The sequence below is a fragment of the Gopherus flavomarginatus genome, chromosome 16, assembly GCF_025201925.1.
Source record: "Gopherus flavomarginatus isolate rGopFla2 chromosome 16, rGopFla2.mat.asm, whole genome shotgun sequence".
NCBI classification, from domain to species: domain Eukaryota; kingdom Metazoa; phylum Chordata; order Testudines; family Testudinidae; genus Gopherus; species Gopherus flavomarginatus.
This window is the reverse complement of record NC_066632.1, coordinates 1,753,311-1,775,119: the sequence shown is the minus strand read 5'-3', so window position 1 is coordinate 1,775,119 and position 21,809 is coordinate 1,753,311. Positions and strand designations below refer to the sequence as shown.

General features: G+C 62.6%; 1 protein-coding gene across 5 annotated transcripts in view; it reads left to right on the top strand.

Moving 5' to 3' along the window:
* LOC127035402 (potassium channel subfamily T member 2-like) overlaps nt 1-21,809 on the top strand; it is a 59,340-nt gene that overhangs the window by 2,907 nt on the left and 34,624 nt on the right. For 3 of the 5 annotated variants that reach the window (XM_050925231.1, XM_050925233.1, XM_050925230.1), the window contains exons 3-12: nt 12,861-12,940; nt 13,507-13,609; nt 14,021-14,074; nt 14,158-14,206; nt 15,299-15,358; nt 17,110-17,184; nt 17,626-17,709; nt 18,044-18,141; nt 18,452-18,632; nt 21,208-21,372. In XM_050925231.1, the coding sequence (XP_050781188.1) occupies nt 12,861-12,940; nt 13,507-13,609; nt 14,021-14,074; nt 14,158-14,206; nt 15,299-15,358; nt 17,110-17,184; nt 17,626-17,709; nt 18,044-18,141; nt 18,452-18,632; nt 21,208-21,372 (949 nt within the window). The remainder of the gene's footprint in view (nt 1-12,860; nt 12,941-13,506; nt 13,610-14,020; nt 14,075-14,157; nt 14,207-15,298; nt 15,359-17,109; nt 17,185-17,625; nt 17,710-18,043; nt 18,142-18,451; nt 18,633-21,207; nt 21,373-21,809) is intronic. The other 2 variants (XM_050925234.1, XM_050925232.1) reach the window with 1 other exon arrangement.

Below are 21,809 nucleotides of genomic sequence, written 5' to 3'. Positions count from 1 at the left end.
TGGGAGAAGGTGTAGGCTCTGGATCAGAACTGCTGGCACCATCTCTGAGGAAGCCAGGGCTGTTTACCAGCCCATGTTGGGTGGTTTGGGACACCAGCTGGCTTTTGGCGCCTCTCCATAGCATCCTGTGGCGTCGCCTGGGGTCCTTTGTGGCTCTGACGGCTGCTGCATGGGATCTGCGGGGTGCTGCCTGGGCGCAGCAGGGGCCTCCGTGGCTCTGTGTGGCGCTGCTGAGCATGGGGGCAGGTCCCACACTGTGTGGAGCTGGGCGGTTTCCCCGTGGCATGGTGGGGGGAGGGGGGGTTCCATGGCACTGCGTGGGGCACTGTGCGTGGGGCTCTGGTGTCTCCCTGGCTCTGATTGGCATGCACAGGGCATGGCCTGGTGCTGCAATGTCCCTCCGCCCCCAGCCGCTGGCCTAGTGGGGCCCCCCCACAGCTGCACCATGTGGGGGCAGGGACTCCGGGCAATGGCAGTGTGCCCCACCCCCAGCCCTGCCCAGTGGGACACTCCGTCTCCATCGCTCATGCAGTCCCCAACCTCTCTGCCGAGGCAGCCAGTCCCCCTGGAGATCCCGCCCCTGGGGTCAGATTGGAGCCAGGGTCCCCCTGAGGGGAAAGGTCCCATGTCCCATTTCCCCTGCTGCTCTGGGGCTGGATGGGGAGGGGTAGAGCGGGGGGGAGGGGAGCAGCGGCTCAGGTCAAGAGTGAGGGGCACAGATAGAGGGGGGCTCCACGTCAGGCTTGAGGAGCACCAGCGAAGCTGGGGGGCAGGGGGTGCCCAGGGCTGGGCTAGCAGGGCTCTGCAGGTCAGGAGCAAGGGGACGCTAGCAGAGCCTGGGTGGTGGGAGCCCAGCGTGGGGCGGCTCTAGGTCTGTTCTTCCAGTGACCCAAGTCTCAGTTCGGTGGCCTGGGGCTGCTGGGACCTAGCAGCTCCCAAGGGGTTAATGAAGCTGTGAGCCCAGATTGGGAGGGGAGGTGTTTTTAGAGCTTCCTTGGAGCCCATTCTGCCCCCCCATCCACCCACACCCCTCCTGTTTCTAGCCTGCTTCCTGTGACAGTCACCGGCTGCTGCCTGACTCCAGTGCCTGCTCATTGGAGCGGGGGATACGGGGGTAGCTTCAGTGCACCCTGGGCTGGTGTGGGTGTGGGGTGCATACAGGGCAGAGACGGGAAGGAGCAGGAGGGGGGGTGGGATACCCTCTTCAATCTCAGCTCATTTTCCCCCTGTTGCCCCTGCTCCTCCCCCTTGAGGGGAGGCCTCCTGGAGCCAGCTCCCTGCAGCCTGAGCAGGTACCCAGGGCTGTCAGCTGGTGCCAGCGAGGGGAGCCTTCAGGGGCTTTAATTGCCAGCCTGGATCTGACCCAGTGGGCAGAGGCTGGGTGGAGGAGATCTGTTGTGGTTAATTAAGTGTATCTCACTATGGTGTGCACAGACCACAGCCCAGGGGCCCCCCGTTGTCCTGGGCGCTGCAGAGACTGAGTGAGAGCCCATCCCTCCCCCAGAGAGCTCCTCAAGGATCATTCTCACTCGCTTACAAAGGGAGAACTGAAGCCCAAAACAGACAAAGATTTGGAGGGGAAACCTAGGTACAGCGCAGGCAAGTGACTCGCCCTGCTCACTGGGTGGTAGAGCTGAGCATAGAACCCAGGAGTCCTGCATGCCAGGGCTGTGCCTGCCTCGCAAGGCCATGCCCCCCGTGGGATTTTGCCTCCCCCTGAATGTTGCATACAGAGCATCTCAGCAGAATATGCCATAGAATCATAGATTATTAGGGTTGGAAGGGACCTCAGGAGGTCATCTAGTCCAACCCCCTGCTCAAAGCAGGACCAATCCCCAAATGGCCCCTTCAAGGATTGAACTCACAGCCGTGGGTTATCTCGGTGCCTGTTCCCGATGGACAGGCAGCCCCCAGCTAGGGCTGGCTTTAGGACGAGTGGGGCCCCATTCGAAAGAGCTGCAGCTGAAATGCCGGCAAAGATAGCGGCAGCAATTCGGCAGCAGCTCAATCGGTTGCTGCTGTTTCCGGTGGCACGTCAGCAGAGGGTGTGGGGCCTGATTCCCGGGAATTGGGGGAATTGCCCTAAACCCAGTCCTGCCCCCAGCGCAGCCTGTCTCTCCCCCCCCCCGGCCCCGACTACTGAGCCATCCCTGCCAGGCTTAGGAGCAGCCGGAGGATTAACACTCGCTGGACTCGCTGAGGAAGGGAGATCGATAGACCTGCAACCACGCTGGTGTCTCAAGGGGGTGGCTGCTGGTTGCAGGCCCGCTCCCCCTCCCTGCCTCTGTATCCACCCCCATCGCTGACTTCACCCCAGCCTGGCATCCCCTGGCCTGCCTCTCCCCACCCCCTCCCGAGGGGGCAAGGCCTGGACCAATGCGCTTCCCATCCATGTCCCAATTTCAAACACTAAGGTGCAGCCTGCTCAGACTACAGCTCCCAGCATGCATTGCTCCCTACCACCATTTATGCTTGGCTAGCGATAGAGTGGTGCATACTGGGCATTGTAGTTTCCTGGGGCTGCAATGCCCAGAGTGGAGAACAGGGCAGTTGCGGCAGTGGGATCCTGGCCTGTTGCCGATGAGGCATCGCTTGGCTGGGCTGGAACCCTAGCTGTAGGAAGGAAAGAGGGGGTAGATGGGGGGAGGGGCTGGAGTGAGGACTCCTGGGTTCTAATCATGGATTGGTGACCTGGGCTGAGCCCTTTCCCTGCTCTGTGACTCAGTTTCCCCCTCTGCACAATGCTGGTAGCTCCCCATCCTCTCCCACGGTGAGGGGCTGTGTGGCTGCACCTCGCTGTGGGCATGGAGGTGGTCAGGTGCCCATCTGGAGCTGGATGGGGCCGTGGGCGGAAGGAACGGACCAAGGTTGGCCCAGGCTGGCACTGGGCCTCTCAGGATTCGCTGCTGGCCCCCAGCTCCTCAGGGAGCTGAAGTCTTGATGGCGCCAGGCAAATGGGTCCCCGCCAGTGGCTTGTGGCCCTTCCTGAGCCTCCACTGGCCAAGCCATCATCCCTGTGGGAGCTTGGGCACATCTGTGCATCTCTCCAGGCCTCAGTTTCCCCATGTGTAAAAGAGGGACAATAATCCCTCCTGTGTCTAGTAGACTGGGAGCTTTTTGGGGTAGGGCTGTCTCTCGCTATGTCTGTGCAGCATCGATCTCCCTCAGTGGGTCTGGGCAGCACCTGGCAGAATGAGCACCCAGTGGTGCCCAGTGCGATGGGGGCCCCTATTGGCACAACTCTCAATGGCTGGCTGTGGAGCAGCAAAGGGAGGCAGAGCGTGGGGGTTGTGCCCAGCGGAACGTTGGGCGCCGCTGAGGGTGGGAACGAACAGCTTCGTTCCACGTGCGTTTCCTGCAATTGAAACAAGGCACCGCAGGAGGGGCTGAGCCGGCCCCTTGCCCCCCTGGGTCCTGATATGCTGATGCCCCTGTGCCCGCTGGCCCAGGGAGGGTGAGCTGGAGAGGTGACACACGTCCCCCCAGCTGGGCCCCGGAGCAGAACCAATGTGGATAAAGCCCTGGGAGCATCAGCAGAACCAGGGGCAGGCAGGCCCAGTGCGACTTCCTGGTCTGAAGTGGGGGATGGATTCTGATCTTAGTTGCCCGCCCCAGGGGCCCGGGGAGCTGCCCCCAGCACTGAGTGCTCAGCTGGGCCAGGCAGGGGCCACATCCCCCCTCCCCTCATCTGCACCAGCTGATTCCCCACCCAGTGCCCACCACTAGCTACTTGCCAAGGCCCTTCTGAGCTCTGCTCCTCCTGCCTGACCCACCCCACCCTCTCCCTGCATTGGGACCGTGCACCCCACCTGCAGACGCTCCCGGGTCCCAACTTCCCCGATTGAATCCAGACTGACACCAGAGCCAGACCCAGCCGTCCGACTGGAGCGGTTTTTACCGGCAGGACACATTTACCGAGGCACGAGGCTGAGATTGATTTGATCAGTCCCTGCGCTGAGCTGCGGCTGGGAGCCCCGGGGCCAGGCAGGGAGCGCTGAAATATGGGGCCTGTCTGGTCTGTGATCTGCAGGGAGCTCCCCCGCCAGCAGCCGCAGGAGCCGTACTGGGAGCAGGTGAGGGGAGTGATTGGCCTGGGGGCTGTTCTCCATGGCTGTGTCTTGGCAGCAGGGTTTAATGGGGACTGGGATTTCTGAGGCTGCCAGTGCTACTGATGGGGATGATGGGTTCAGTCGTGCTGCAGGGGCTGGTGCTGGGCTGAGGAGGTTTCATGGGTGCTGCATTCTGCAGGGCAGCACTTTAGGAACAGAGCTGGGTGGCTCAGTCCCCAAAGCACGTAGAGACCCTACAATAACAAATCAGCACATGGAGCCCCTGCATGACCCTCTGTTAACATACGGGTTAGTGTAGCTGCCGTGCTCATAACTGATCCTACGCTAAGGAAACACTACAGGGGTCTGCGCACCCTCCGATAAACCAGTGTCCAGCTCCGCGCACCCTACAATAAACCAGTGCCCGGCTCCACACACCCTATAATAACCAGTGTCCAGCTCCGCGCACCCTATGATAACAAACCAGTGCCCGGCTCTGCGCACCCTACAATAACCGGTGCCCAGCTCCACGCATCCTACGATAAACCGGTGTTCAGCTCCGCGCACCCTACAATAAACCAGCGCCGGCTCCGCGCACCCTACGATAACCAGTGTCCAGCTCCGTGCACCCTACAATAACAAACCAGCACGCGGCTCTGCGCACCCTACAATAACCAGTGTCCAGCTCCGCGCACCCTACAATAACAAACCAGCGCCCGGCTCCGCACACCCTACGATAACCAGTGTCCAGCTCCGCGCACCCTACAATAACAAACCAGTGCCCGGCTCTGCACATCCTACGATAAACCAGTGCCCGGCTGTGCGCACCCTACGATAACAAACCAGTGCCTGGCTCTGCGCACCCTACAATAACCAGTGCCCCGCTCTGCGCACTTTACAATAACCAGTGTCCAGCTCCGCACACCCTACGATAAACCAGTGCCCAGCTCCGCGCACCCTACGATAACAAACCAGTGCCCGGCTCTGCACACCCTACAATAACCAGTGTCCAGCTCCACGCACCCTACGATAAACCAGTGCCCAGCTCCGCGCACCCTACGATAACAAACTAGTGCCCGGCTCTGCACACCCTACAATAATCAGTGCCCAGCTCCGTGCACCCTACGATAAACTGGTGCCTGACTCTGCGCACCCTATGATAAACCAGTGCCCAGCTCCGTGCACCCTACGATAAATTGGTGTCCAGCTCCGTGCACCCTATGATAACAAACCAGCACCCAGCTCCATGCACCCTACGATAAACCAGTGCCCAGCTCCGCGCACCCTACAATAACAAACCAGCGCGCGGCTCTGCGGACCCTATGATAACAATCCGGTGCCCGGCTCCATGCACCCAGTGTGCCAGGCGGCGTGGTGAGTGCTGATAACAGTGCCAGTTCCGCCCCCTTCCCAGCAGCCGGGGGAGGCGTCTAACTGGCAAATTACTGTTTTTCTTGGATTGTCACAGGAGCTGGGTGCTGAGTGGGTGCCGAACGAGAATGCAGCCGGCGAGAGATTCCCTCATTGGGCCACCCACCCGCCATGCAGGAGCTCCAGCAGGGCTGATCGCCACATCCTGTTCCTGGCGGCCTTGAGGGGCTGGGTTCATGGCTGCAGGGGCTGGGGCAGGGGAGGCAGCTGCTAAGGCAACACCAAGGGGAAATGCTCCCAAAAGGTGGAGCCCCAGTGGGAGAGGGATCCAGGATTCACCCCCACTCTCCAGCCTGGATGACAGAGTCCTGGGAATAGAACCCAGGTGTCCAGCTCCCTGCTCTAACCACTAGACACCACTCCCCTCCGAGTGGCAGAGAGCAAACCCAGGAGTCCTGGCTCCCAGAGTCCTAGGGGATATTGCTCCCGCCAGCCCCGATGTTCCCTGTGGACTCTGCCTGGCCCCAGTGGTTCTCAGCCTCGGCCGGAGCGGAGGGGAAATCTGGGAGCTGCTCTTGGTTCCTTTCATTGCTGGTCTCAGCTGCCCAAGAAGGCTCCGGCCCACCAACTGCAGCCTCAATTCGGCCTTCGCCTGCCAGGCAGGCCTCTCCTCTCCCCCTCCCAGCCTGCAGGGAAAGGGCTTTGGGTTCTTCCCTGTTACTGGGGGTGGGGGACAAGAAGAGGAAAAAGTTCCCTCAGCTGCACAGAGCTGGAGTGTCAGAGACAGGCGGGAGCATGGGCAAGAAAAAGGCAAGATTTCCTCCAGCTCTGCTGGTGCCCCTCAGCCCTGACCCACAGCCCACCTCTCTAGGCCGGGGGTCGGACGCAGGGTGCGCAACCTCCTGCCCCTTGGCTGGATGTGTCAGCAAATCGCTCCCACCTGACGGGAGGTGGAAGCTGGAACTCGTGTCAATTTCCCTCCCCCTGTCCGCTTGTTTGTCAGCGGAGCGAGTCCCCCGGGGGGTCCCAGCCTGTCTGCTGAGCCCCAGCCCCCCGAGCCCAGCTCCGGCCCCGCTCCCAGAGAATCCCAGGGCTGATCCGTTAGCTCTCGTTGAAAGGGCCTCGCGCCTGCCACCTTCAAAGGGCAGCAGCTTCCCCCTCAGCCCCTTGGGGAAGGCTCAGCGTGTCCCTCCCCTAGCCCCAGAATCCATCTTTGCACCAGCCGCCTCACTTGTCTAGTGGCTTTCTTGATGCTTCTGTTGTGTGGGAGCTGAGTGGCTGCACCCCATCGTCCCCGGGAGAGATGCTGCGTCTGGCCGGGCTGCGAGTCCCCTTTCTGCCTCGGTAGCTAGCTCTGGGGGTGGAAAGAGGCCCCAGCCTCGAGCAGTGCCTGCCTGGGAGACTTGTGTCCCGCAGGTGGGTCCCTGCTCTGGTCACGCCTTGCTGGCAACCAACCCACCATCCCCTGGATTGCCCAGCTCTCCCCAGCTGTGGTACTCAAGCCCCACAGGTCCTTGTGCAGCCGCTGGCACTGGTGCAACGTGGGCGTGAAACGCTCCCAGCCAGGCTCTCCCTGTCCTGGGGGTGGCGGTGGGGGCGTGTCACAGGTGCCCAGCTGCAGCTTTTAGAGGGCACCACACGGGACATCTCTGGCAGCCAATCCGTGCCTGGGCGTAGCACTGCCAAAAGCCAACCAGAATATGGGTGTGGCATGACCCTGACAGCCAATTAGAGTGGGGTGTGGCACTGCCAACAGCCAATCAGAATGTGGGGGTGGGGGTGGCAGGCTCTCTGACAGCCAATCAGAGCAGGGGTGTGGCACCAATGACAGCCAATCAGAAGTGGGGTGACCCAGACACCAAGTGTGAAAATTCGGGATGGGGGCAGGGGGTAATAGGAGCCTATTTAAGAACAAGACCCAGAAATCGGGACTGTCCCTATAAAACTGGGACATCTGGTCGCTCTGATCAGAGGATGGGTGTGGTGTTCTCCCTGACAGCCAATCAGAGTATGAGGGTGACATGAGCGTCAGCCAATGAGAACGTGCCTGTGGTTTATCCCGCACCATAAGAGCCCTGGGGCTGGTGCTCTGTACTGAGAGAGACCCCAGAGTTGGGGTGCTGGCCCCCTCCCCCAATGCTGTGCACCTCTCTCGCCCAGCACCCCCTGGCGTTTGGTGAAGGGGAGGCCAGGGCCTAGCAGGATCAGCTGGCTCCCAGCTGGGCGAGAGCGGGGCTGGGGGGCTGTCCCTGCCCCCCAAGGCTGAGTAATGATGCTAGGAACGCTCTGTGCCAGGCTTTTTGCTGCGGGTCCTGGCTGGCTGCAGCGGGGCTGATCTGTATTCCGTGCAGGCCGCCGGCTCTAACGACCCGCTTTAATCGCCGGCACTTCGGCGCCCGCCAGCCGAGATGACTCCTGCTGGTTCCTGCATGTGCCGAAAGCATTGACCCTTTGTGGCAAGGCTGACCTGTGACCTCTGACCTTCCGAGAACGTTTTCCTGTGGGTGGTTAAAAAGTGGTTGGGGGGGTGTCACGGAGTGAGGGGAAGTCAGGGCCCTGCTCCCCTCTTCCTGCGAATCACTGTGACTCTCAGCCAGCCAGTAAAGCAGAAAGTTTAGTAGCCGACAGGAACACAGTCCCAAGCAGGGCTTGTAGGTACAACCAGGACCTCTCAGTCAGGTCCTTCTGGGGGGCAGGGAGCTTAGACCCCAGCTGGGGGTTCCCTGCGTTCCACCACCCAGCCAAAACTGAAAGCAAAACCCCACCTAGCCTCTCTCTCCCCTTCCCCCCAGCTCCTCCCCTCCCTTTGTCCAGTTTCCCCCGCAAAGGTGTCACCTGGCCCCACCCCCCTCCTGGCTCAGGTAACTCTCTGGTAAAATCAGCCCCTGTTCTCCCGTCCCCCATGCAGCCAGCCCCAGTAACTAGACACGTTCGTCTGGCTCCCAACTGTGTCACAGGGGGGCAGGGATGCCCCAGCCCTATTTTGATGGTCTTCCAACAAGCTAAGAGGGGGACAGCGTCAGCGCTTGGGGGTCCCCTAAGCCCGGGGGAGGCCTGGCTGGAATCCACCATCCCAGGCCTGCAGTGGCCGGACACAGGCAGGAGCTGTCATCACCCCCCAAAAGGCTCCTGCCCCTGCAGCCTGGGGGAGCTGTTCCCCAGCGAGCTGCAGACGTAGAGCCCACCTGGCTCTGGTCCAGCTGACCCCTCTGCAGCCAGAGCCCTAGGGTGGGCGTTCCCCTCCCAGTGCCCCGGAGGCAGGGCATGGCACTCACCCCAGGGAGCAGCGAGGGGAGAATGAAGCCAAGGGGGCAGGGTCTCATTAGTACCCCATGCAGGCCAGCCGTGGTGCCAACCTGGGACATTCCCCCCACATCCCAGCGCACTCCTGGGGGTATCCTCGGTGGGGCCAAAGGGGCAGAACCCCACTGGTATCACCAGGGCTTGTGCAATGTGCGTCATCACAGGCCCAGACACACACCCCTCGTGCCATCCCCCCATTTCCTGGGCACTCAGATCATTTCCCCACCCGCCCAGCCCCCCATTGCCCGGAGGCAGCTGCCTGTGTGGATCCTACTTCCTGACAGACTCACCCCTGCCGCTGCAGACACCCTGCCCAGCCCCACTGGGACAAAAATAAGGGGTGACCAGGACCCCCACACACAAAGAAATGCCTAATGCAGCCTCCATCAGCTAGCACCTGTTACCCGTGTTCTAAATAGCTCCATGCAAGCTGGGGTGGGGGGGTACCCCCAGCAATGGCCCCTTTGGGAGCAAAGGGGTCTGCTGAGGACAAAGTCTTGTTGCGCTAACGATTGGACCCCCCTGGGGTGAGTTGGGGAAGGGGACGTCTCCTCCAGCCATGGGGAGCTGAGAGCAGCCCCCACATGTCTGGGTGTCGGCAGCGGCTGGCATCAGCTGCGTCCCACACTGAGCTCTAACAAGGTTTGTTATTTCTCCTCGTGCCGGATCCGCGGGGCTGACTTGCCGTCCCCTGGCCCTGCACTGGGATTCGATATTGCCTGGGGCATTGGGGGTGGAACAGAGCCGCTGCGCACCAGGCTGCCCCACATGCTCACTTCAACTGTGGACCCCTTCTGAGCCACCCAAAGATAGGATGGGGCATGGGGACTTTCTCCTCTAGGGATGTCAGCTCCAATCTGGCCCCAGAGCAGGGGGCTGGCTGGCTTGGGGGGGGAGGGCACAGGGCCTTTCCCCTCTAGGGAGCTCCAGCTCCATCCGGCTCCAGGGCAGGGAACCGGCTGGCCCGGAGGAGAAGGGAATAGGCACCTTCCTTGCTAGGTGAGTCCCGAATGGTGGTGGTGGTGGGGGTCAGGAACGTGTCCCTCCTGCCCCTGCCCTGGCATCACTGCGACAGTCACACTCAGGGCAGCTCCCCATCTCACAGCGATGGGCTCAGGCTCCCTGCACACCCAGGCAGACACTGTTGCATCACATGCCCACACATCCTCTGGGCAACAAAATGGCAGATGAAATTCAGTGTTGATAAATGCAAAGTAATGCACCTTGGAAAACATCATCCCAACTCTACGTGTAAAATGATGGGGTCTAAATGAGCTGTTATCGCTCAAAAGAGATCCTGGCATCCTTGTGGATAGTTCTCTGAAAACATCCACTCAGTGTGCAGCAGAGTCAAAAAAAGCAAACAGAATGTTGGGAATCATTAAGAAAGGGAGAGATAATGAGACAGAAAATATCATATCGCCTCTATATAAATCCATGGGACGCCCACACCTTGAATACTGCGTGCAGATGTGGTCGCCCCATCTCAAAAAACATATTTTGGAACTGGAAAAGGTTTAGAAAAGGGCAACAGAAATGATTCGGGGGATGGAACAGCTGCTGTATGAAGAGAAATTAATAAGACTGGGACTTTTCAGCTTGGAAAAGAGACAAAGGGGGGATATGATCAATGTCTATGAAATCATGACTGGTGTGGAGAAAGTAAACAGGGAAGTGTTATTTACTCCTTCTCATAACACAAGAACTAAGGGGCACCAAATGAAATTAATAGGCAGCAGATTTAAAGCAAACACAAGGAAGTATTTCTTCACACAATGCACAGTCAACCTGTGGAACTCACTGCCAGAGGATGTTGTGCAGGCCAAGACTATAACAGCATTCAAAAAAGAGCTAGATAAATTCATGGTGGACAGATCCATCAATGGCTATTAGCCAGGCTGGGCAGGGATGATGTCCTTGGCCTCTGTTTGCCAGAAGCTGGGGACAGAGGATGGGTCACTTGATAATTCCCTGTTCGGTTCATTCCCTCTGGGGCACCTGGCACTGGCCACTGTCGGCAGCCAGGACGCTGGGCTGGCTGGACCTTTGCTCTGTCCCAGGCTGGCTGTTTTGATGTTCTTTAAAGTTTTCCTTTGCAAACCACAAGGGCTAGAAACGTAATTGGTGGATAAACGTCGTGAGGCTGCTTATAGACTAACAGACTTTTTGGAGCATGAGCTTTTGTGGGTGAATACCCACTTCATCAGATGCATGTAGTGGAAATTTCCAGGGCCAGGTATATATATGCTAGCAAGCAAGCTAGAGATAACGAGGTCAGTTCAATCAGGGAGGATGAGGCCCTGGTCTAGCAGTTGAGGTGTGAAAACCAAGAGAGGAGAAACTGTTGGTTTTCACACCTTAACTGCTAGAACAGGGCCTCATCCTCCCTGATTGAACTGACCTCGTTATCTCTAGCTTGCTTGCTAGCATATATATACCTGCCCCTGGAAATTTCCACTACATGCATCTGAGGAAGTGGGTATTCACCCACGAAAGCTCATGCTCCAAAATGTCTGTTAGTCTATAAGGTGCCACAGGATTCTTTGCTGCTTTTACAGATCCAGACTAACACGGCTCCCCTCTGATACGTGAGGCTGCTCTCACCCGCGGATGCCAGGCACTGGGCCCAGGTCCCAGTGCAGGGCTGTAACCCAGCCCTGCACCCCAGGCCCACTGGTTCCCGGGGCGAATGACATGGGCAAAGCCAAGTCCTGGGTTTCAAGCAGGCGGGGGCACCTGAAATAACAGCAGCTGCCACCCTCCCGGTGCATTGTCCGATGATGATCGGGGTGATGGATGCAGGATCCCTGACAAATGCAAATGAGGCAGGTGCTCTGGGGAGGGGCAGGGAGAAACAAGCAGCTAAGAATCCCTGCAGCAGGCCTCACACAGCCGCTCACTGGCCTGCCAGGCTGGTGCAGCAAGTCAGGACGCCTGGGTTCTCCCCAGCTCTGGCATGGGGGCCGGTCCTTGCCCTGAGGATGTTCCAGTTGAACATGAAGCCACACGGGGAGCCCACATGTGACAGCATCTGCTCCTGCCTAAGGCCGAGATCTGGCGGCACACAGGTTGCCGGAGCTGGTGCCTCGTGGCTTATCAGAAGTGAGAACATGCCAGTTCAGGGAGCTGGGAGCTGTTCAGCCAGGCCTGTGGCTGGGCACAGAGCTGGGGGTGGGACGCGCCACCTGCAGCAAGATGGCTGGTTCTAGGAGCAGGGCTGTGCTGTGGGGATGCAGAGGGGTTTGGGCTGAGTCGCCTTGCAAGCAGATAAGGGGTGACCTATCAGCTCCCGTTCAGCGAGGTGGGAGGCCGAAGGCGTCTCTCAGAAGCAGAGGGTGGCCCAGAGCGCTGGCTCAGGCTGAGGGATGTATCTGAATTTAGTGAGCTACTTCAGACGGTGCTGCAAGTCAGAACCGAGGTGTGGGGGCAGCCCGGGGCTGGGACAGCAGGGGGCTGTGGGGCTCCAGCAGAGCTGGGGGGAGCCCAGGGCTGCAGGCTGGTCTCATAACCTGAGCCCTTGGTCTGATGGAGGCTCTGAGGTCTTGGAGCCAGCAATTCCACCAATGGGCCGGGAGCGGAGCCAGGGGTAAGGTCCGATCGCCACTGCTCTTCTGGGGGCAGACGGTGGCACAAGGGGATTTGTCTGGCTGCTCTCTGCATCCTGGCACATCATCGATGCCAGCGTCCCTCCCCACACTCCCCCAGGCCTGGTACCACCCCGGGCTCCCTCTCCGGCTCAGTGATCACAGCTAACGAGATGCTGATCGGTGGAGGCCAAGCGAAGGGAGTCTAGCTTAGGGTCCTGCCAGCCAATTAGCGCCCAGTGGTAAGTGATGTGCTGGAGTGAGGGCCTGGAGCAGCCGGGCTCTGCCAGCCCAAGGCAAAGGGGCACCGCAGCCCGATAGGACCCTGGTGGGGAGAGTCTGGACGTGTGATGCAGGTGCTGGGCCGGGACTCGGAGATCTGGGGTGGCCACCCATCTCTGCCACCAACTCCCCATGGGCGAGTCACTGATCCTGCCCTGCCTCCCTGGGGCGCTGTCTCTGGTGCTGACCCAGGCCTGGCAGCCCCGTCCCAAGCAGGCAGGTCCCTGCAGCCTCAGCTCTGCCCCACTGACCCTGTCTCTCTCTCTCACAGGGTCCAAGTGGAGTTTTACGTCAACGAAAACACCTTCAAGGAGCGGCTGAAACTCTTCTTCATCAAGAACCAGCGCTCCAGTGAGTCGCTCCAGCCACCCCCCATCGTGGGGGGGGCCTGGCACAGAGTCTGGGACAACCAGAGCAGGGCGCGGCCTCCCCAGGGCCCAGGCACCACAGCCCGTGGCGATGGACAGTTCCATGGGTCCGCAGCTGCCAGGGCCCCAAACAGGGTCTGCCTGGGCCACAGGGGACGGGACCAGATCACAGCTCGGAGCCCCCGGGAACCTCCCGTTTCCCCCCTCCAGCCCCAGCTCCTCCCTCGCCTCGTGAGCGTGACTCTGTCTTTCTTGGTGCCCAGCTAAGCTGTGGGCTTGAGGCAGGAACCCTGTGATCCAGGACTCCTGGGCTGATTCCCAACTCTGGGAGGGGCAGTGGGTAGAGCAGTGGAGGGCAGGGACTCCTGGGTTCTAGCTAACTCTGGCAAGGGGAGTGGTGTCTAGCGGTTAGAGCAGGGAGGCCCTGGGTCTCAGGACTCCTGGGTTCCCTTGTAGGGAGTGGGGTGGGGGCTTTGCCCTCGTAGTCAGTGCTCCCCCCGGCGCGGCGCTAGGGGCCCTGCCAGTCTCACCCCCCCGTGTGTGTTTCAGGTTTGCGGGTGCGTCTGTTTAACTTCTCTCTCAAGCTGCTCAGCTGCCTCCTGTACATCATCCGAGTGCTGCTGGACGACCCCCAGGAGGGCCGTGGGGGCTGGTGAGTGAGGCCCCCCTGCCCCGGCCAGGATTAGCTCAGAGACAGCCCCACGGTGCCCAGCAGCGCTGTGCTGGGAGCCGCACAGAACGGGTGGGGTGGTGCCCCATGGGCAGCCCCCACGGGCCTCGTTACCCAGAATGCTCTCTGCCGCAGGCACTGCTGGGTTTGCTGGCTCGGCCCGGGGCTCCAATCACCCCACCCTGCCCAGGAACGTGCCAGCTGCACGTGCGCGGCAGGAGGGGCTGTCTGAGCAACCTTGGCACGGGGATCACAGCGGGCAACCTGGGGTGGGGATGGGGGGGCAGAAACCAAGGCTGGCCCGGTGAATGGCTCAGCCTCCGGGGAGATGATGGCCAAGGGCTCAGAGGTCTGTCTGTCTGTCTGTCTGTCTGTCTCCTTCTGCTTTTCCAGCTGGGGCTGCCCGAGGCAGAACCACTCTGCTCACCACCTGAGTAAATTTGACTGGTAAGTGTCCGGAGGCGCTGAGCCAGCGGGGCCAGGGCTGTGGAGCTCTGGAGCCTGCCCTCAATGTGGCTTTTCTCTTCCAGGACCCCAATTATCTGGGTGAATAGGCCTCTGCCCCTCTGGGGGCTGCAGGTGAGTGGGGGGATCTGCAGGGGGAGCCGCGGGGGGCTGGAGAGCATGGGGGTTAGTGACTTGTGGGGGCCTAGGAGTCTGTGTCCCAGTATTAGCGGGGTTGCCTTGGGGGTGTGATGGACACGTGGAGGGACCCCCCCCACTGGGAGGGGACTGAGCTGGTCACACAGGTTATTGAGGGAGGTGGCGTATCGTCAGTTTCACCAGTCTGTTTCCTCCCAAAGGATCCCAGAGTTGCTTCTCTGTGCGCTGACATGCAGCCACCTCTGGGGTGGGGTGTGGTCACCCCGCAATGTTTAACAGCCGCTGGGCAATGCTGCTTAGGGCGGCACAAGGGGCAAGGGAACGGAGCTGATCCCAGGCAGCAAAGAGCAGAAGCCAGGCAGGCCCAGGACTCGGAAGCCCCAGCCAGCCTGGGGCTGGGGGGTCAGGGTCGAGGTGGAGAAAGCAGCAGCAGCCTGGCTTGACTCACTTTAAATATCTACCCTCTGGCCAAGGGCCCCGGGGATCATTACAGCTACGGATGGAATCTGTGACTTCCAAAGACCTCCGTGATTTCAGCACCGGAGGCTGGGAACTGCAGGGTCCCACCTGAGCAGCGGGGCCCCCAAACACCCAGCCGCCATGGGCAGCAGGGGGATCCCCACAGCTCCCCACTGCCGCGGGCGGCAGGGGAACCCTGGAGCTCTGAGCCCCACAGGCGGTGCCAGCCCCGGAGCTCCCAGCCACCCCACGGGACTGGGAGAGGACCCCAGCTCCCGCCAGGCAGCCGTCGGCCCCGCAGGCCCGAGGATTACGGCTAAGATTTGGTCATGGGTATTTTTAGTAAAAGTCAGGGACAGGTCGTGGGCTCAGTGAATTTTTCTTTTTTGCCCATGACCTGTCCCTGACTTTTACTAAAAATACCCATGACCAAATCTTAGCCGTAATCCTCTGGCCTGAGGGGCCGACAGCTGCCTGGCGGGAGCCGGGGTCCTCTCCCAGGCCCCGGGGACAGCCCGAGGCCGTGCGCTGGTGGGGAAAGCTCTGGGCTCCGTGTGGGGCTGGCAGCGTCGTTCCCTTACTGACCCCCCTGCTGCTCCCCACCCCCAGGTGCTGGTGGCTTTGATCAGTTTCCTGGAGACGATGCTGCTGGTGTATCTCGGCTACAAGGTACAATGGGTAGGGGGGCTGCTCTGTGCAAATCGCCTTGGCCTGAACCAACCCCCCTGCCCCTCTATGGACCCCGGGGGCAGGAATCCCTGGCACTGGGCTCTCCCTGGGAGGCCAATGCCAGGAGAAAGCGAGTACCCCCTCTGCCCCCCCATGCCGCCCCTCCTGGGATCTCTGCCTTTCCGCTACAGCAGGGGGGTCCCTCTGAGCGAGCCAGGGGAGGGGGCCAGACTCAGCATGGGTGTACATCAGTGGAACCACTCTGGTTTACCCCAGCTCAGGATCTGGCCCTCGGGGCTCCAGCCCCGTCCCCAATCCCCCATGACGTGGGAACCCAGCCCCCTGCTGAGGCAGCTGGCAGACACCCCTGGAATGATGAGCTCTTTGGGGGGGATGGGCAGAGAGGGGACCCCCCCTGTCCTGGGATCATCCCATTCCCTGGTGATGGGGGGAGTGGGGCTGGGACTGGAGGGGAGAGAGGTTGTAGCCGGGGGGGGGGACAGGGTAGATGGATTTAATGCCCCCCCGTCTTGATATTGACAAGGCCAGTTCTCCCCAATCAGCCGTCTGGTGCCCAAGTGGATGAGGGTTCCCAGATCTTTCCCCTTCGTTTCCTTTAACAACCCCTCCTTTGAGTTGACTCATTAAAGCTGTGGGACCAGGGGGGAGACAAGCACCCGCAGAGCCCCCCCCCCCCGGCTTTACAACAGGCTGTGGTAGTTTGGTGAAAGACTGATAGAGCGGTGTGGACAGGACCAATGGAAACTGCTCCCCCCACACCACCAGCTCGGCTGGTTCCCCTCAGTCCGGACCCCCAGCCCCACATTAGCCCAGCCCTGGGCTGCCTTCCCGCTCTGCCAGTGCCCCTCACTCCCGCCCCACAGCCCCTGCCAGCCCAGCCCTGGGGTTCCTTCCCACTCGGCCAGTGCCCCTCACTTCTGCCCCACAGCCCCTGCCAGCCCAGCCCTGGGGTTCCTTCCCACTCGGCCAGTGCCCCTCACTTCTGCCCCACAGCCCCTGCCAGCCCAGCCCTGGGCTGCCCTCCCGCTTGGCCAGTGCCCCTCACTCCCAGCCCACAGCCCCTGCCAGCCCAGCCCTGGGCTGCCCTGCCACTTGGCCAGTGCCCGTCACTCCCGTCCCCCAGCCCCTGATAGCCCAGCCCCGGGCTCTCCCCCCCGGCTCTGCCGGTGCCCATCACACCCACCCCACAGCCCCCAGCTAGCCCAGCCCTGGGCTGCCCTCCCGCTTGGCCAGTGCCCCTCACTCCCACCCCACAGCCCCTGCTAGTTCAGCCTTGGGCTGCCCCCAGCTCGGCCAGTGCCCGTCACACCCACCCCACAGCCCCTGCTAGCCCAGCCCTGGGTTCCCTTGCCAGGTCAGCCGATGCCCCTCACTCCTGAGTGAACTGGGGAAAGGGGGCCAGGCCTAGGGGGCTGGGGCAAAGGGGGCCAGGGCTGGGGGGCTGGGGCAGGGGGGGCAGAGCTAGGGGGCTGGGGAGCAGAGCGACCAGGCCTTGGGGCTGGGGGGCCGGGGGTGGGGGGCTGGGGGGCAGGGGCAGGGGGGCAGGGAGGCCAGGCCTGGGGGGCTGGAGGGCTGGGGGCAGGGGGCCCAGGCCTGGAGGGCTGGGGAGCTGGGGGGCAGGGAGGCCAGGCCTGGGGGCAGGGGGGCCGGGGCTGGGGGCAGGGGGATCCGTTACTGTTTGTCCCTGGCGGGAGGGCCTTGGGCTCTGATTTCCTCTCTCCCGTCGCCAGGGGAACTTGTGGGAGCAGGTTCTGCGGGTTCCCTTCATGCTGGAGATGATGAACACGGCACCTTTCCTCATCACGGTGAGTCAGATCCAGGGACCCCCCCCGCCCCCACTACATCCCCTGCCCCAATAACCCCCTCCCTCACTAGCCCCCCATCCCCTGCCCCACAAGATCCCATCACTCCCACTAACCTCTCCATCCCACTTCCCCCACCAACCGCCCCATCCCAGTCCCAACTAAACCCCCCAATCTCACTGCTTCCCTCAATAACCCCCCCGATCCATCAGCACCCACCCCTGAGATGACTGGCCCTTGTCATGTTCCTGTCCTAGGCCAGGGGCCCATGGTGGCAGCGGTGGGATCCCTACCAAACACCATCCCCACCCCCGCCCTGTCCGGGCCTCAGCCTCCCACATCCAGCAAATCACAGGGCAGGGCAGATTCCTGCTGCTGGGAAGCCTGTCCTGTGTTGGGGGGGGCTGTGCCCCCCCCACTGCTAACCTCCCCCCCTCTGCTCAGGTGTTCTGGCCCCCACTGCGCAATCTCTTCATCCCAGTGTTCCTGAACTGCTGGCTGGCCAAGCACGCCCTGGAGAACATGATTGTGAGTGTCAAGGCTGGGGAAGGGGGGGCTCGCCCAGGGGGGGGACACGGCTCTGCCTCCCCCCTCCCTCACCTCTGCTGGCCCATCCCAGCCGAGCAGCAAATGGCTCCCTGGCCCTGTCGGGCAGGGCCCTGCCCTCCACCATGCCAATGAGCCGCACCCCCGGTCCCAGCTGGGTCTGGGGTTTCTGCTGCCTGTCCAGACGTGCCGGGCTCCGTGTGTGTGTCGTGTGTCCCAGCTGTGCAGGGCTGTGCGTGTTGCCTGCCGGGTTGTGGGAGGGGACGGCAGCACCCGGCCCCACAGCGGCCCCCCCAACCCCCGCCTCTCGTCCCAGCAGAACGATCTCCACCGCGCCATCCAGCGGACGCACTCGGCCATGTTCAACCAGGTCTTGATTCTGGTCTGCACCCTGGTGTGCCTGATGTTCACCTGGTGAGTGGAGCCCGGGCAGCGGGGGCTGGGAGGGGTCCTGGGGAGGTGGGGCCGGGTGAGTGGAGGTCTTGGCCGCCTGCCACTTGGGCCCAGAGTCTTGAACCCCCAGAGCTGGCCAGGCTGAGCGTGTGGCATGCTGTACCTGCGCCCGCCTGCAGAGGTCAGCGTGGGATGTCCCTGCCCCCATGCTGCATTGCTGCAGCCAGCTCTGGGGCGAGGCACGTCACTCACCAGGCAGCGCGTCGCCAGGGTATTTACCATCCCGATGATCCCGGCTGTGACGCTGACCGGTGGCTCCCTCCCCCGCCAGCATCTGTGGGATCCAGCACCTGGAGCGCGCGGGCAACAACCTGACCCTCTTTGACTCGCTCTACTTCTGCATCGTCACCTTCTCCACCGTGGGCTTCGGGGACGTCACCCCCAAGATCTGGCCCTCCCAGCTGCTGGTCGTCATCATGATCTGCGTGGCGCTCATTGTCCTGCCCATCCAGGTGAGCTGGAGGAGGCTGCCGGACTGGGGGGCCAGGTCACTGACTCCAAGTGACCTGGGACTCGTGGTGAGCCAGGTGCACTCCTTGGGCTTGGGCCTGTCAGCGTAACCTGGGGCGACCTGACCTCCCTGGGGAGCAGCCGAGCTTGAAACAGCTCCAGAGGCTGGAAGGTGCAGCTGGCCGAGGTCCGGCTGGCCACACGGTGCTGATGTTTGCCAGGGAGGGGAATGACCCCGGGGGTGCGGTGGGTTCTCCGTCCCTGGCTGCCAGCCCACGGCCTGCACGGGGCAGGGTGTTGAACCAGGTCCTTCTGGCCATGGCATCTTGGGAAGAAACAATGACTCTGGCTGGGGGGCCCTGGATTCCCCAGGAGCAGGGTCCAGCCACTTGGGGTGACCGTGGGGCAGGTCAGTGCTAGAGGCGGTGGGGGAGAGTCCAGAGGGGGAAAGCTGGAGCCAGGGCGGCAGCTGAGCTCTCTCTGCAGGCCAGGAGGGGGCGTCTTGCCTCTTCGCTGCCTTTTCGCAGCTCCAGCCTGGCAGCCCAGCCAGGGCCACCCGCTGCACCCCGGGCTCGCTGAGCTCCCTTGCCCTGGTGTAGCCAGCACGCCGCTCCAGCGGGGTCACCCCGGATCAGCCCCGCAGGGGAACCGCCCCCAGGGCTTCCGGCACCATTGCATTTGGGCCCAGAGACAGGATCCACCGAGCCAGATGCCCGCTGGCATCAGTGGCCTTTGCTCCATTGGCTGCGTGTGCGCTGCATGTGGCTGCGTGTGCACTGCGTGTGGCTGCATGTGCGCTGCGTGTGGCTGCGTGTGCACTGTGTGTGGCTGCGTGTGCGCTACGTATGGTTGCATGTGCACCACATGTGGCTTCGTGTGGCTGCGTGTCCACTGCATGTGGCTACATGTGCATTGCATGTGGCTGCATGTGCACTGCCTGTAGCTGCGTGTGGCTGCATGCACATGGTGTGTCCACAGTCCCAGCCAGGTCTGGAGGGTGCCGGGTACTTGCTACCCGGAGCTGGCATGTGGTGAGCCCTGCCTGGCAGCTTGGCAGCAGCAGGCCCCACACGGTGACGGGGGTGGGCTAGGACACAAAGTACTGGCTCCTACCATCTGTCGGCTCCGGGAGAGGAGGATTAGTGCTTCCGGGGCTGGGACCAGCCAGTTTTTGGGGAGCCCCGGAGCCTGGGGAGAGTCGCAGGGTCCACTGCCCCCTCCCCCTAGGCTAGTGACCTGGGGAGTCCCCAGGGTAAGGCAGGAGACAGGTCCCCCCAGACAGGCTACTGGCTTTTCCTGGGGCTGAAGGTCTGGGGGGGGATAAAGATGGAGGGGGGTTGCCCCTCCAGCAGGAGGGAGGAAACAGCCTCTCCAGTCCCCTGGAATAGCCCCCACCCCCAGGGAACAGCCCCCCATCCCAAGAAGTGACCCATCAGCTCCTCTGCCTCCCCATTACCCCCCATGCTTGCTCTCAGCCCCAGAGGCACCGCCCCAGCCCCTCGCTGCCAGGCCCGGGGACTCTCAGGGCGGGCACTGCCCACCAGGAAGGGGTGGGATCCCAGCCCAAGGGGACTAACCCAGCTGGCAGCGCCCACAGGCCCAGCCCTCCCCCTTGCTTGGCAGGACAGAGGCTTGTGAGCTGTCGCCAGCAGAGGCTTTCAGAGCATGGGCACCTCACTGCCTGGCGCTGGCACCACCAGGCCCAGAGCAGAATGGGGGCGGGGACCCAGAGCAAATTCATCCTATAGGCCCGCTTCCAGCCCGTGCGTCATGCACCAGGACCCCTTGCCCAGCACTGAGATGCAGCCACCTCTGGGGTGGGGTGCGGGGGCTGTTTATACAGGGATCCCTCCTCGCGTGGTGCTGAGGTGCCCTCACATTGCTCCTAGCTGCACACCACCTGCTGAGTGCCCCTCCCCACATCCCAGTGCCCCCTGCCGAGCCCCCACCCCCCCGTCCCCATGGCCTGACGCCTCCCAGACTCCCGCCCCGCTCCCTGCAGCCCATTGCCCTCCCGCTGAGCCCCTGTCTCGCTCCCCACAGCCTGGCACCCCCCACTGAACCCCCTCCCCCCTGCCTGCATCCCGGCCCCCCCGCTGAGCCCCCTCTCCCCACCGAGCCCCCATCCCCTGCAGCCCAGCGCCCCCTGCCAAGCCCCTGTCCCGCTTCCTGCAGCCCCACACCCCTCGCTGAGCCCCCGCCCTGCTCCCTGCAGCCTGGCACCCCCCACCGAGCCCCCACCCCTGTCCCTGCAGCCTGGTGCCCCCCAAGCCCCGCCCCGCTCCCCACAACCTCTTCCGAGCCCCCTCCCACCTCCCCACAGCCTGGCGTGCCTCTGCTGAGCCCCCGCCTCCTCCCCGCAGCCCTGCGCCCTCCTGCCGAGCCCCCCACTGCCCTTTCCCGGTGGCCCTGTGCCCCCTGTCGCTGCACTGGGCCCTAATGCCGCCCCCCCCCGCTCCGGGTGTCACCGTGCCCTCTAGTGCTGCACTGGACCCTAAGGCCACTCCCCCCCCCGGCTCTGGGTGGCCCTGTGCCCTCTATCGCTGTGCTGGGCCCTAACCCCCCAGCCCCCCGCAGTTTGAGCAGTTGGCCTTCCTGTGGATGGAGCGCCAGAAGTCGGGGGGCAACTACAGCCGGTACCGGGCGCAGACGGAGAAGCACGTGGTGCTGTGCGTGAGCTCCCTCAAGATCGACCTGCTCATGGACTTCCTCAACGAGTTCTACGCCCACCCCCGCCTGCAGGTGAGAGGGGCGCGCCGGGGGCCACGGAGCAGCCCCCCAAACACCCATGCTGCCAGCTGCCCTGCGGCGATGGGCGATGGCACATCCCAGCTCTGCACAGCATTGTCTCTGGCCAGCGTTTGGGGGGGGCACGGTTGGGGGGTCAGCGTCGGCCTTGGGGGCAGAACATTGTTTGGGGGGTCAGTGTGGAGGTGGGGGGCAGGGCTGGGTTTTGAGTGGTCAGCATGGGGCTTGGGGGTCAGGACAGGATTGGAGGGTCAGCGTGGGGTTTGTGGGGCAGGACAGGGTTGGGGGATCAGTGTGGGCCTTGGGGGTCAGGACAGGTCAGTGTGGGGTTGGGGGGGCAGGACAGGGTTTTGGAGGGCAGTGTGGGGCTTGGGGGACAGGACAGGGTTTGGGGGCTCAGCGTGGGGCTTGGGGACAGAACATGGTTTGAG